Consider the following 15,543-nt stretch of genomic DNA (forward strand, 5'->3'; position numbering starts at 1 on the left):
GCAAAATCAGACCTCCTACCTTCTTCTCAAACCTAAAGATACTATCTCTGTAAAGCCAAGAGTCTAACTGACTGACAGACTGGCCTATCTCTGTATTTATGTTGTGTGAAGCAAAAACATGTGTTTTGAATATGTCTTGGGTGTGTTGTGTACATCTGGTGTATGATGTAGCCTATGAAATCAGCCTGGTTTGATTAAAATATGTAAAAACAAATGGTAGTGGTTTCGATTGCAGCTAGTTTATGATTTGAGTGCATCATGGCATATTTATTACCAGTATAACGTTACTGTATATGGCTCAACGGGGCCATCTAGTGACGGTTTCCCTGAATTTAGTTTTAGTGCTTGTTGTCAGTTGGGAGGAAAGGTGAGCGGTTTTTTTTGTTCTTATTTTATTCCTTATACGTCTCTGCTGCATTCACATCGATGAAATATAGATTTTGATATGGATATTTAGTCAAATCTTTGCCGTAAAGTTATAATTTCCCAAATGAAACCAACCAACGGTCGAATCTAAAGCGTCTAGGTATGCTAGCTAACATTAGCTAACAGTTAACTAGCTAGCTAACATTAGCTAACAGTTAACTAGCTAAGCTTATAACATATTCAATGTAAGTTTGATGTTGTACTTTTATGTGAAATGTCCCATTTACATCACGCGTTGGACAGCTTAATTACTTGAAGTAACTAAGTATCAAGAAAACACAACTTGCAATTTTTTCGACCACACAAATTGTTCTAGCTAACTAACGGCTTGTCAAGTTAGCTAGGTACAGTACCTTCCAGTGAGTTAACTAACGTTACCTGGCTTCTGATAGTTTGGTCAGCTACATACATTAGCCCGTGTCTATAACTGTTCTCCAACTACCTGTGTTTTCTCAGACAGACGTCCTTTGCTGTTTATGTATGGTTGAAGACTTGGCTTGTTAGTTAGCCATGTCTCGCTTTACCAGTGCCTTCATTGCATCTCCTTATAGAAGTGATCAGGCGCCAAAATCAACTGATAAGAGGTGAGTGTGTAGACCTGTGCATGTGCAAAAATCTAGATTTTTTTTTTGTTGTCAATTTGTGTTTTCATTCATTCTACCCTCTCGTCCCCCTTCTCTCTCTCCCCACTCTTCCTTCCCACCTCCACTCTTCCAGGTGGAGTAGGCCTCCAGAGGGCCTTGTTGTACCCCAGGATGTGGAGAGGGGGCTGGGGCCATGGAGTAAGGACCAGGGGCCGTCCAGCTCAGACCCCCCTCTCCTCCCTCAGCTGTGGGGACCCAAACGGCACCTAGGCCAGTGTGAGTACTGCACCTCAGATTGCACCCTATTCCCTATATAGTACTTTGCTGCTTTTGTCCAGGGCTCTGTTGGCTGATGGCTTGGCCCAGACGAGGGACACAGCCCTGTAAATACAGCTGTATCTTAGTTTACAACTCTCTCCCTCCCTGCTTCTCCCTCTCTCTCCCACCCTCTTTCCCCTACAGCCAGCCCTGGACCCAGGGTTCCCATGGATACTGCTACCAGGTACAGGATGACCAGCAGACAGCAGACAGGAACAGCTATCCTGGGTGGGTGTACTCACTGTGTGTGTAGTGGGTGTGTGTTACAGGCGAGGCACAGGTCTATAGATGATGATGATGTGTTTGTGTGTGTGTGCATGTGTGCGTGTGCTCCAGTTTCAACTGTTCTGCCTTACTATTATTCAACCATGCTGGTCATTTATGAACATTTGAACATCTTGGCCACGTTCTGTTATAATCTCCAGGGCACAGCCAGAAGAGGACTGGCCACCCCACATATGCTTTCTCTAATTCTCTCTTTCTTTCTCTCTCTCGGAGGACCTGAGCCCTAGGACCGTGCCCCAGGACTACCTGACACAATGCCCCAGTCCACCTGACTTGCTGCTGCACCAATTTCAACTGTTCTGCCTTATTATTATTCGACCATGCTGGTCATTTATGAACATTTGAACATCTTGGTCATGTTCTGTTATAATCTCTACCCGGCACAGCCAGAAGAGGACTGGCCACCCCACATAGCCCGGTTCCTCTCTAGGTTTCTTCCTAGGTTTTGGCCTTTCTAGGGAGTTTTTCCTAGCCACCGTGCTTTTACACCTGCATTGTTTGCTGTTTGGGGTTTTAGGCTGGGTTTCTGTACAGCACTTTGAGATATCAGCTGATGTACGAAGGGCTATATAAATAAATTTGATTTGATTTGATTTGTGTGCGTGTGTGTGTGTTGTAGTGCGTGGTTGTCGCAGGCAGAGTCCGCTCCCTCTACAGGGTACAGCTGTAGGGAGACTGGGGCTGTCAGAGGAGGAGGCCAAGGAGCAGATGGAGAACGGTCAGTACCATGTCACTGAGTGTGTGTGTGTGAGTAGAGAACGGTCAGTACCATGTCACTGAGTGTGTGTGTGTGAGTAGAGAACGGTCAGTACCATGTCACTGAGTGTGTGTGTGAGTAGTGAACGGTCAGTACCATGTCACTGAGTGTGTGTGTGAGTAGAGAATGGTCAGTACCATGTCACTGAGTGTGTGTGTGTGTGAGTAGAGAATGGTCAGTACCATGTCACTGAGTGTGTCCAAAACGGTCAGTACCATGTTATTGTGCATCACCAATGACACTCTATTCCCTATAGTGAAAGTATTCACACCCGTGACTTTTCCACATGTTGTTGTGTTACTGGCCTATACACATAATATACACAACACCCCATAATGTCAAAGTGGAATTGTGTTTTGTTGTTGTTGTTTTTTTAATGAAAGTTCAGGAGTAAAATGTGCTAACAAGTCACAAATCATGTTATGGGTATGCTTGTCATCGGTAAGAATTAGGGAGTTTTAGGCTAAAAATAAACAGAACGGAGCTAGGCAAAGGCAAAATCCTATTTTTTATTTTACCTTTATTTAACCAGGTAGGCCAGTTGAGAACAAGTTCTCATTTACAACTGCGACTTGGCCAAGATAAAGCAAAGCAGTGCGACAAGAACAACAACACAGATTTACACATAAACAAACGTACAGTCAATAACACAATAGAAAAAAAATCCACGTACAGTGTATGCAAATGTATAAGAGTAGGGAGGTAAAGGAAATAAATAATTACAATTTAGCATTAACACTGGAGTGATAGATGTGCAGATGATGATGTGCAAGTAGAGATACTGGGGTGCAAAAAGAGCAAGAGCATAAATAACAATATGGGGATGAGGTAGTTGGGTGTGCTGTTTACAGATGGGCTGTGTACAGTTTCAGTGATCGGTAAGCTGCTCTGACAGCTGATATTTCTGTATTTCATTTTCAATAAATTTGCTATATAAAAAAAAATCTAAAAACATGTTTTCATTTTGTCATTATGTGTAGATGGAAATACATATATTTAATCGATTCAGGCTGCAATCTCAACAAAATGTGGAATAAGTCGAGGGGTTTGAATACTTTCTGAAGGCACTTCTTTTGACGTTATGAGCCGTTCCTCCTCTATTGAAAAACAACGTCTTGTTCTGCACAAAGCTGTTCTTGCTCCAGTCATATGATACAGTCCCAAAAGGGGCATACTTTTCTCCATACTTTCTACAAGGTGTTAGTCGTTTAAGTTTACACTGAATGCGTTTTCCAACCCCGAGAGTTTTATTTGACACTGTACGACCTTAGGCTGCATGAAAAAAAAAACACTTTGGCAGCCCGCCCTAGAATTTCATATGCAGAAAAAAATCCTGATAAGAAAATAGGTTGCCTTATAACCTTATAACTCTATCACTCTCCTGTTGAGCAGACACAGTGGAGTTGGTGAGAGAGCTGGTTACCACTCTGCCCTATCGCTCTCCTGTTGAGCAGACACAGTGGAGTTGGTGAGAGAGCTGGTTACCACTCTGCCCTATCGCTCTCCTGTTGAGCAGACACAGTGGAGTTGGTGAGAGAGCTGGTTACCACTCTGCCCTATCGCTCTCCTGTTGAGCAGACACAGTGGAGTTGGTGAGAGAGCTGGTTACCACTCTGCCCTATCACTCTCCTGTTGAGCAGACACAGTGGAGTTGGTGAGAGAGCTGGTTACCACTCTGCCCTATCGCTCTCCTGTTGAGCAGACACAGTGGAGTTGGTGAGAGAGCTGGTTACCACTGCCCTATCACTCTCCTGTTGAGCAGACACAGTGGAGTTGGTGAGAGAGCTGGTTACCACTCTGCCCTATCGCTCTCCTGTTGAGCAGACACAGTGGAGTTGGTGAGAGAGCTGGTTACCACTCTGCCCTATCACTCTCCTGTTGAGCAGACACAGTGGAGTTGGTGAGAGAGCTGGTTACCACTCTGCCCTATCGCTCTCCTGTTGAGCAGACACAGTGGAGTTGGTGAGAGAGCTGGTTACCACTCTGCCCTATCACTCTCCTGTTGAGCAGACACAGTGGAGTTGGTGAGAGAGCTGGTTACCACTCTGCCCTATCGCTCTCCTGTTGAGCAGACACAGTGGAGTTGGTGAGAGAGCTGGTTACCACTGCCCTATCACTCTCCTGTTGAGCAGACACAGTGGAGTTGGTGAGAGAGCTGGTTACCACTCTGCCCTATCGCTCTCCTGTTGAGCAGACACAGTGGAGTTGGTGAGAGAGCTGGTTACCACTCTGCCCTATCGCTCTCCTGTTGAGCAGACACAGTGGAGTTGGTGAGAGAGCTGGTTACCACTCTGCCCTATCACTCTCCTGTTGAGCAGACACAGTGGAGTTGGTGAGAGAGCTGGTTACCACTCTGCCCTATCGCTCTCCTGTTGAGCAGACACAGTGGAGTTGGTGAGAGAGCTGGTTACCACTCTGCCCTATCGCTCTCCTGTTGAGCAGACACAGTGGAGTTGGTGAGAGAGCTGGTTACCACTCTGCCCTATCGCTCTCCTGTTGAGCAGACACAGTGGAGTTGGTGAGAGAGCTGGTTACCACTCTGCCCTATCGCTCTCCTGTTGAGCAGACACAGTGGAGTTGGTGAGAGAGCTGGTTACCACTGCCCTATCACTCTCCTGTTGAGCAGACACAGTGGAGTTGGTGAGAGAGCTGGTTACCATGCCGTCCAGAGACAGAGTCAAAGCTGTACGAGGCCTTCCTGTAAGTCTGGGGGAGCGCAGAAACATCAGGTAAACACACATTATGACGCATTCAACTACTTTACACAGAGACAAACCAATATGTTATTTTTTATTTTATTTATTTAACTAGGCAAGTCAGTTAAGAACAAATTCTTATTTTCAATGACGGCCTAGGAACAGTGGGTTAACTGCCTGTTCAGAACAACAGATTTTGTACCTTGTCAGCTCGGGGATTTGAACTTGCAACCTTTGGTTACAAGTCCAATGCTCTAACCACTAGGCCACCCTTGTTATGGGCTCATATCCAACAAGAGTCTCAGAGTAGTGGTACTGATCTAGGATCAGTTTAGCCTTTTAGATCATAATGAATAAGACTATATGGACAGGTCTCAGATCAGCATTTAAAGGTCCTGGTCTGTTACAGTATTCTCTCACTAAATGTCTCTCTGTCTAGCAGCAGTACTGACCTAGGATCAGTTTAGCCTTTTAGATCATAATCAATGAGACTATATGGACAGGTCTCAGATCAGCATTTAAAGGTCCTGGTCTGTTACAGTATTCTCTCACTAAATGTCTCTCTGTCTAGCAGCAGTACTGACCTAGGATCAGTTTAGCCTTTTAGATCATAATCAATGAGACTATATGGACATGTCTCAGATCAGCATTTAAAGGTCCTGGTCTGTTACAGTAGTCTCTCTACAATGCATCTCAAATAGCACCCTATTACCTATATATATATATATCAGAGGTGTATATATACAGTGGGGCAAAAAATATTTAGTCAGCCACCAATTGTGCAAGTTCTCCCCTTAAAAAGATGAGAGAGGCCTGTAATTTTCATCATAGGTACACTTCAACTATGACAGACAAAATGAGAGAAAAAAATCCAGAAAATCTTTCCTCATCAATCTACACACAATACTCCATAATGACAAAGCAATTTTTAAAAATAAAAATCTAAAACTAAAATAATACATTTACATAAGTATTCAGACCCTTTACTCAGTACTTTGTTGAAGCACCTTTGACAGCGATTACAGCCTCGAGTCTTCTTGGGTATGACGCTACAAGCTTGGCACACCTGTATTTGGGGAGTTTCTCTCATTCTTCTTTGCAGATTCTCTCAAGCTCTGTCAGGTTGGATGGTGAGATGTTTGATCATGTTCAAGTCCAGGCTCTGGCTGGGCCACTCAAGGACATTTAGAGACTTGTCCCGAAGCCACTATTGGCCTTTTGCCCCAGTCTGAAGTCCTGAACACTCTGGAGCAGGTTTTCATCAAGGATCTCTCGGTACTTTGCTCCATTCATCTTTCCCTCGATCCTGACTAGTGTCCCAGTCCCTGCCGCTGAAAAACATCCCTACAGCATGATGCTGCCACCACCGTGCTTCACCTTAGGGATGCTGCCACCACCGTGCTTCACCGTACAGATGGTGCCAGGTTTCCTCCAGACATGATGCTGCCACCACCGTGCTTCACCGTACAAATGGTGCCAGGTTTCCTCCAGACATGATGCTGCCACCACCGTGCTTCACCGTACAGATGGTGCCAGGTTTCCTCCAGACATGATGCTGCCACCACCGTGCTTCACCGTACAAATAGTGCCAGGTTTCCTTCCAGACGTAAAGCTTGGCATTCAGGCCAAAGAGTTCAATCTTAGTTTCATCAGACCAGGGAATCTTGTTTCTCATGGTCTGAGAGTCCTTTAGGTGCTTTTTTTGGCAAACTCCAAGCGGGCTGTCATGTGTCTTTTACTGAGGAGTGGCTTCCGTCTGGCCGCTCTACCATAATGGCCTGATTAATGGAGTGTTGCAGAGATGGTTGTTCTTCTGGAAGGTTCTCCCATCTCCACAGAGGAACTCTGGAGCTCTGACAGAGTGATCATTGGGTTCTTGGTCACCTCCCTGACCAAGGCCCTTCTCCCCCGATTGCTCGGTTTGGCCGGGCAGCCAGCTCTAGGAAGAGTCTTGGTGATGCCAAACCTATTCAATTTACGAATGATGGAAGCCACTGTGTTCTTGGGGACCTTTTTTTTTATTTTTATTTTATTTCACCTTTATTTAACCAGGTAGGCTAGTTGAGAACAGGTTCTCATTTGCAAATGCTGCAGAAATGTTTTGGTACCCTTCCCCAGATCTGTGCCTCGACACAATCCTGTCTTGGAGCTTTACGGACAATTCCTTCTACCACAACATGGCTTGGTTTTTCTCTGACATACACTGTCAACTGTGGGACCTTTCATATAGACAGGTGTGTGCCTTTCCAAATCATGACCAATCAACTGAATTTACCACAGCTGGACTCCAATCAAGTTGTAGAAACATCTCAAGGATGATCAATGGAAACAGGATGCACCTGAGATCATTTTCAAGTCTCATAGAAAAGAGTCTGAATACTTATGTAAATAAGGTATTTCAGTTTTTTTAAATATAAATTTGCAAACATTTCTAAAAACCTGTTTTTGCTTTGTCACTAGGCTACGCTGCCGCCCCTACGCTCTAACCACTAGGCTACGCTGCCGCCCCTACACTCTAACCACTAGGCTACGCTGCCGCCCCTACACTCTAACCACTAGGCTACGCTGCCGCCCTACACTCTAATCACTAGGCTACGCTGCCGCCCCTACACTCTAACCACTAGGCTACGCTGCCGCCCCTACACTCTAACCACTAGGCTACCCTGCCGCCCCTACGCTCTAACCACTAGGCTACGCTGCCGCCCTACACTCTAACCAAGGCTACGCTGCCGCCCCTACGCTCTAACCACTAGGCTACGCTGCCGCCCCTACACTCTAACCACTAGGCTACGCTGCCGCCCCTACACTCTAACCACTAGGCTACCCTGCCGCCCCTACACTCTAACCACTAGGCTACCCTGCCGCCCCTACACTCTAACCACTAGGCTACGCTGCCACCCCTACACTCTAACCACTAGGCTACCCTGCCGCCCCTACACTCTAACCACTAGGCTACCCTGCCGCCCCTACACTCTAACCACTAGGCTACGCTGCCGCCCCTACACTCTAACCACTAGGCTACCCTGCCGCCCCTACACTCTAACCACTAGGCTACCCTGCCGCCCCTACACTCTAACCACTAGGCTACGCTGCCGCCCCTACACTCTAACCACTAGGCTACCCTGCCGCCCTACACTCTAACCACTAGGCTACCCTGCCGCCCCTACACTCTAACCACTAACGCTGCCGCCCTACACTCTAACCACTTTACGCTGCCGCCCCTACACTCTAACCACTAGGCTACCCTGCCGCCCCTACACTCTAACCACTAGGCTACGCTGCCGCCCCTACGCTCTAACCACTAGGCTACCCTGCCACCCCTACGCTCTAACCACTAGGCTACCCTGCCACCTCTACACTCTAACCACTAGGCTACCCTGCCACCTCTACACTCTAACCACTAGGCTACCTTGCCACCTCTACACTCTCTAACCACTAGGCTACGCTGCCACCTCTACACTCTAACCACTAGGCTACACGCTACCCTGCCGCCCCTACACTCTAACCACTAGGCTACCACTCTACAGGCTACGCTGCCTGCCCCTACACTCTAACCACTAGGCTACCCTGCCGCCCCCTACACTCTAACCACTAGGCTACCCTGCCACCTCTACACTCTAACCACCAGGCTACCCTGCCGCCTCTACACTCTAACCACCAGGCTACCCTGCCGCCTCTACACTCTAACCACTAGGCTACCCTGCCCCCTCTACACTCTAACCACTAGGCTACCCTGCCGCCTCTACACTCTAACCACTAGGCTACCCTGCCACCTCTACACTCTAACCACTAGGCTACCCTGCCGCCCTACACTCTAACCAGGCTACGCTGGCCCCTACACTCTAACCACTAGGCTACCCGCCCCTACACTCTAACCACTAGGCTACCCTGCCGCCCCTACACTCTAACCACTAGGCTACCCTGCCACCTCTACACTCTAACCACTAGGCTACCCTGCTAACCACTAAGCTACCCTGCCACCTCTACACTCTAACCACTAGGCTACCCTGCCACCTCTACACTCTAACCACTAGGCTACCCTGCCACCTCTACGCTCTAACCACTAGGCTACCCTGCCACCTCTACACTCTAACCACTAGGCTACCCTGCCACCTCTACACTCTAACCACTAGGCTACGCTGCCACCTCTACACTCTAACCACTAGGCTACCCTGCCGCCCCTACACTCTAACCACTAGGCTACCTGCCGCCTCTACACTCTAACCACTAGGCTACCTGCCACCTCTACACTCTAACCACTAGGCTACCCTGCCACCTCTACACTCTAACCACTAGGCTACGCTGCCGCCTCTACACTCTAACCACTAGGCTACCCTGCCGCCTCTACACTCTAACCACTAGGCTACCCTACCACCTCTACACTCTAACCACTAGGCTACCCTGCCGCCCCTCCACTCTAACCACTAGGCTACCCTGCCACCTCTACACTCTAACCACTAGGCTACCCTGCCACCTCTACACTCTAACCACTAGGCTACCCTGCCACCTCTACACTCTAACCACTAGGCTACCCTGCCACCTCTACACTCTAACCACTAGGCTACCCTGCCCCCTCTACACTCTAACCACTAGGCTACCCTGCCACCTCTACACTCTAACCACTAGGCTACCCTGCCGCCCCTCCACTCTAACCACTAGGCTACCCTGCCACCTCTACACTCTAACCACTAGGCTACCCTGCCGCCCCTCCACTCTAACCACTAGGCTACCCTGCCACCTCTACATTCTAACCACTAGGCTACGCTGCCACCTCTACACTCTAACCACTAGACTACCCTGCCGCCTCTACACTCTAACCACTAGGCTACCCTGCCACCTCTACACTCTAACCACTAGGCTACCCTGCCACCTCTACACTCTAACCACTAGGCTACCCTGCCACCTCTACACTCTAACCACTAGGCTACCCTGCCACCTCTACACTCTAACCACTAGGCTACCCTGCCACCTCTACACTCTAACCACTAGGCTACCCTGCCCCCTCTACACTCTAACCACTAGGCTACCCTGCCGCCTCTACACTCTAACCACTAGGCTACCCTGCCGCCCCTACACTCTAACCACCAGGCTACCCTGCCGCCCCATTGGGAAGCTTCCATTCACCACTATCTATCAGATGCACTGTAGATGCAGTGAGCTCCATAAGTATCGGGACAGACCTGTTTGGTTGTTCTGGCTCTGTTCTCCAGCACTTTGGATTTCAAATGATACAATGACTATGAGGTTTAAAGTGCAGAGTGCGGACAGTCGGCTTTAATTTGAAGGTATTTTACAGACGCACAAATATAATACTAACAAGACATGCTAACCTCTCACCGTTACAATTACAGGGAGGTTAGCATTTTTGGGGGAGGGTATAACATTTATGCCTCTAACTTTCTCACTCATCATTATTCACAATTCATTCGAGTCTATATGTAATCATGGTAGCATCCACATTAATGTAGAAGTGTTTAGAAACATCATCTATTGTTATTTACAATAAAAGTGACTCCAAAATGACACTACATTATTTACCCTTCATTTCTATTGGGCACCAAATAATCTGCAACAACCAAAACAAACAGCAAATACATCCAACCAGTTTGTAGAGTCACAAGGTTGATGTGGTCACTGTGTGCTAGAAATATGGGACTAAATACTCAACTTTAAACTACTTTAAGACACATATTTGTCCCAATACTTTTGGTATCCTAAAATGTGAGGACTAAGTACAAGAAGTGCTGTAATATCTAAACGGGTCACCCGATATGGATGAAAATAGCCTCAAATTAAAGCTGACAGTCTGCACTTTAACCCCATGGTCATTGTATCATTTCAAAGTGCTGGAGTACAGAGCCAGAACAACAAACAATGTGGCCCGATGCCTTTAGGAGCTCACTGTAAATTGCACAAGAATGATACATTTATGCATTTTTTTAAAGGTTGGGTGGCCTATAGGTTTCTCTTAATTCAACCCACCTGCCCGATATGAACGCAATATTCAATGACCCTAAACCCACCCGCCCTGCAGATATAACTGCGGGGACTGCGGGCTATGGGTCAACCGTCTCATCACTACTGTGTGTTTCCAGGTGCCGTGTCTTAGCAGAGAAGTTCTCCAGGAGGAGTCTAGAGAGAACAAGCTGCACTGACTGTTGGGAGCAGATCTCACTGGTCAGAACCCATGTCCTGTAGTAGTCATTAGATAGACATGTTAGAGGACACTGGTCAGAACCCATATCCTGTAGTAGTCATTAGATAGACATGTTAGAGGATACTGGTCAGAACCCATATCCTGTAGTAGTCATTAGATAGACATGTTAGAGGACACTGGTCAGAACCCATATCCTGTAGTAGTCATTAGATAGACATGTTAGAGGATACTGGTCAGAACCCATATCCTGTAGTAGTCATTAGATAGACATGTTAGAGGACACTGGTCAGAACCCATATCCTGTAGTAGTCAGAGAACCCATATCCTGTAGTAGTTACTAGATAGACATGTTAGAGAGGACACTGGTCAGAACCCATATCCTGTAGTAGTCATTAGATAGACATGTTAGAGGACACTGGTCAGAACCCATATCCTGTAGTAGTCACTAGATAGACATGTTAGAGAGGACACTGGTCAGAACCCATATCCTGTAGTAGTCAGAGAACCCATGTCCTGTAGTAGTCACTAGATAGACATGTTAGAGAGGACACTGGTCAGAACCCATATCCTGTAGTAGTCATTAGATAGACATGTTAGAGGACACTGGTCAGAACCCATATCCTGTAGTAGTCACTAGATAGACATGTTAGAGAGGACACTGGTCAGAACCCATATCCTGTAGTAGTCAGAGAACCCATGTCCTGTAGTAGTCACTAGATAGACATGTTAGAGAGGACACTGGTCAGAACCCATATCCTGTAGTAGTCACTAGATAGACATGTTAGAGAGGACACTGGTCAGAACCCATATCCTGTAGTAGTCACTAGATAGACATGTTAGAGAGGACACTGGTCAGAACCCATATCCTGTAGTAGTCAGAGAACCCATGTCCTGTAGTAGTCACTAGATAGACATGTTAGAGAGGACACTGGTCAGAACCCATATCCTGTAGTAGTCACTAGATAGACATGTTAGAGAGGACACTGGTCAGAACCCATGTCCTGTAGTAGTTACTAGATAGACATGTTAGAGAGGATACTGGTCAGAACCCATATCCTGTAGTAGTCACTAGATAGACATGTTAGAGAGGACACCGGTCAGAACCCATATCCTGTAGTAGTCACTAGATAGACATGTTAGAGGACACTGGTCAGAACCCATATCCTGTAGTAGTCAGAGAACCCATATCCTGTAGTAGTTACTAGATAGACATGTTAGAGAGGACACTGGTCAGAACCCATATCCTGTAGTAGTCATTAGATAGACATGTTAGAGGACACTGGTCAGAACCCATATCCTGTAGTAGTCACTAGATAGACATGTTAGAGAGGACACTGGTCAGAACCCATATCCTGTAGTAGTCAGAGAACCCATGTCCTGTAGTAGTCACTAGATAGACATGTTAGAGAGGACACTGGTCAGAACCCATATCCTGTAGTAGTCATTAGATAGACATGTTAGAGGACACTGGTCAGAACCCATATCCTGTAGTAGTCACTAGATAGACATGTTAGAGAGGACACTGGTCAGAACCCATATCCTGTAGTAGTCAGAGAACCCATGTCCTGTAGTAGTCACTAGATAGACATGTTAGAGAGGACACTGGTCAGAACCCATATCCTGTAGTAGTCACTAGATAGACATGTTAGAGAGGACACTGGTCAGAACCCATATCCTGTAGTAGTCACTAGATAGACATGTTAGAGAGGACACTGGTCAGAACCCATATCCTGTAGTAGTCAGAGAACCCATGTCCTGTAGTAGTCACTAGATAGACATGTTAGAGAGGACACTGGTCAGAACCCATATCCTGTAGTAGTCACTAGATAGACATGTTAGAGAGGACACTGGTCAGAACCCATGTCCTGTAGTAGTTACTAGATAGACATGTTAGAGAGGATACTGGTCAGAACCCATATCCTGTAGTAGTCACTAGATAGACATGTTAGAGAGGACACCGGTCAGAACCCATATCCTGTAGTAGTCACTAGATAGACATGTTAGAGAGAGGACACTGGTCAGAACCCATATCCTGTAGTAGTCAGAGAACCCATGTCCTGTAGTAGTCACTAGATAGACATGTTAGAGAGGACACTGGTCAGAACCCATATCCTGTAGTGGTCCTTCTGTAGCTCAGTTGGTAGAGCATGGCGCTTGTAACGCCAGGGTAGTGGGTTCAATCCCGGGACCACCCATACGTAGAATGTATGCACACATGACTGTAAGTCGCTTTGGATAAAAGCGTCTGCTAAATGGCATATATTATTATTTATATTATATTACTGTAGTAGTCACTAGATAGACATGTTAGAGAGGACACTGGTCAGAACCCATGTCCTGTAGTAGTTACTAGATAGACATGTTAGAGAGGATACTGGTCAGAACCCATATCCTGTAGTAGTCACTAGATAGACATGTTAGAGAGGACACTGGTCAGAACCCATATCCTGTAGTTGTCACTAGATAGACATGTTAGAGAGGACACTGGTCAGAACCCATATCCTGTAGTAGTCACTAGATAGACATGTTAGAGAGGATACTGGTCAGAACCCATATCCTGTAGTAGTCACTAGATAGACATGTTAGAGAGGACACTGGTCAGAACCCATATCCTGTAGTAGTCACTAGATAGACATGTTAGAGAGGACACTGGTCAGAACCCATATCCTGTAGTAGTCACTAGATAGACATGTTAGAGAGGACACTGGTCAGAACCCATATCCTGTAGTAGTCACTAGATAGACATGTTAGAGAGGACACTGGTCAGAACCCATATCCTGTAGTAGTCAGAGAACCTATGTCCTGTAGTAGTCACTAGATAGACATGTTAGAGAGGACACTGGTCAGAACCCATATCCTGTAGTAGTCACTAGATAGACATGTTAGAGAGGACACTGGTCAGAACCCATATCCTGTAGTAGTCACTAGATAGACATGTTAGAGAGGACACTGGTCAGAACCCATATCCTGTAGTAGTCACTAGATAGACATGTTAGAGAGGACACTGGTCAGAACCCATATCCTGTAGTAGTCACTAGATAGACATGTTAGAGAGGATACTGGTCAGAACCCATATCCTGTAGTAGTCAGAGAACCCATATCCTGTAGGAGTCACTAGATAGACATGTTAGAGAGGACACTGGTCAGAACCCATATCCTGTAGTAGTCACTAGATAGACATGTTAGAGAGGATACTGGTCAGAACCCATATCCTGTAGTAGTCAGAGAACCCATATCCTGTAGGAGTCACTAGATAGACATGTTAGAGAGAGGACACTGGTCAGAACCCATGTCCTGTAGTAGTTATTAGATAGACATGTTAGAGAGGATACTGGTCAGAACCCATATCCTGTAGGTAGTCACTAGATAGACATGTTAGAGGACACTGGTCAGAACCCATATCCTGTAGTAGTCACTAGATAGACATGTTAGAGAGGACACTGGTCAGAACCCATATCCTGTAGTTGTCACTAGATAGACATGTTAGAGAGGACACTGGTCAGAACCCATATCCTGTAGTAGTCACTAGATAGACATGTTAGAGGACACTGGTCAGAACCCATATCCTGTAGTAGTCACTAGATAGACATGTTAGAGAGGACACTGGTCAGAACCCATATCCTGTAGTAGTCACTAGATAGACATGTTAGAGAGGACACTGGTCAGAACCCATATCCTGTAGTAGTCACTAGATAGACATGTTAGAGAGGACACTGGTCAGAACCCATATCCTGTAGTAGTCACTAGATAGACATGTTAGAGAGGACACTGGTCAGAACCCATATCCTGTAGTAGTCAGAGAACCCATGTCCTGTAGTAGTCACTAGATAGACATGTTAGAGAGGACACTGGTCAGAACCCATATCCTGTAGTAGTCACTAGATAGACATGTTAGAGAGAGGACACTGGTCAGAACCCATATCCTGTAGTAGTCAGAGAACCCATGTCCTGTAGTAGTCACTAGATAGACATGTTAGAAAGGACACTGGTCAAAACCCATATCCTGTAGTAGTCACCAGATAGACATGTTAGAGGACACCGGTCAGAACCTATATCCTGTAGTAGTCAGAGAACCCATATCCTGTAGTAGTTACTAGATAGACATGTTAGAGAGGACACTGGTCAGAACCCATATCCTGTAGTAGTCACTAGATAGACATGTTAGAGAGGACACCAGTCAGAACCCATATCCTGTAGTAGTCACTAGATAGACATGTTAGAGAGAGGACACTGGTCAGAACCCATATCCTGTAGTAGTCACCAGATAGACATGTTAGAGAGGACACTGGTCAGAACCCATATCCTGTAGTAGTCAGAGAA

The 15,543-nt window shown here is 46.4% G+C and overlaps 1 protein-coding gene across 1 annotated transcript in view; it reads left to right on the forward strand.

Moving 5' to 3' along the window:
- Nucleotides 1–381: 381 nt before the first annotated feature.
- LOC127926574 (transmembrane channel-like protein 5) overlaps nt 382–15,543 on the forward strand; it is a gene marked incomplete at its 3' end in the record, with an annotated part of 22,292 nt that continues 7,130 nt past the window's right edge. The window contains exons 1-7 of the mRNA XM_052512012.1: nt 382–526; nt 883–1,010; nt 1,144–1,286; nt 1,473–1,556; nt 2,233–2,331; nt 4,997–5,099; nt 11,162–11,243. Of these exons, the coding sequence (XP_052367972.1) occupies nt 937–1,010; nt 1,144–1,286; nt 1,473–1,556; nt 2,233–2,331; nt 4,997–5,099; nt 11,162–11,243 (585 nt within the window). The remainder of the gene's footprint in view (nt 527–882; nt 1,011–1,143; nt 1,287–1,472; nt 1,557–2,232; nt 2,332–4,996; nt 5,100–11,161; nt 11,244–15,543) is intronic.

The sequence above is a fragment of the Oncorhynchus keta genome, unplaced genomic scaffold, assembly GCF_023373465.1.
Source record: "Oncorhynchus keta strain PuntledgeMale-10-30-2019 unplaced genomic scaffold, Oket_V2 Un_contig_7832_pilon_pilon, whole genome shotgun sequence".
Taxonomy (NCBI): Eukaryota; Metazoa; Chordata; class Actinopteri; order Salmoniformes; family Salmonidae; genus Oncorhynchus; species Oncorhynchus keta.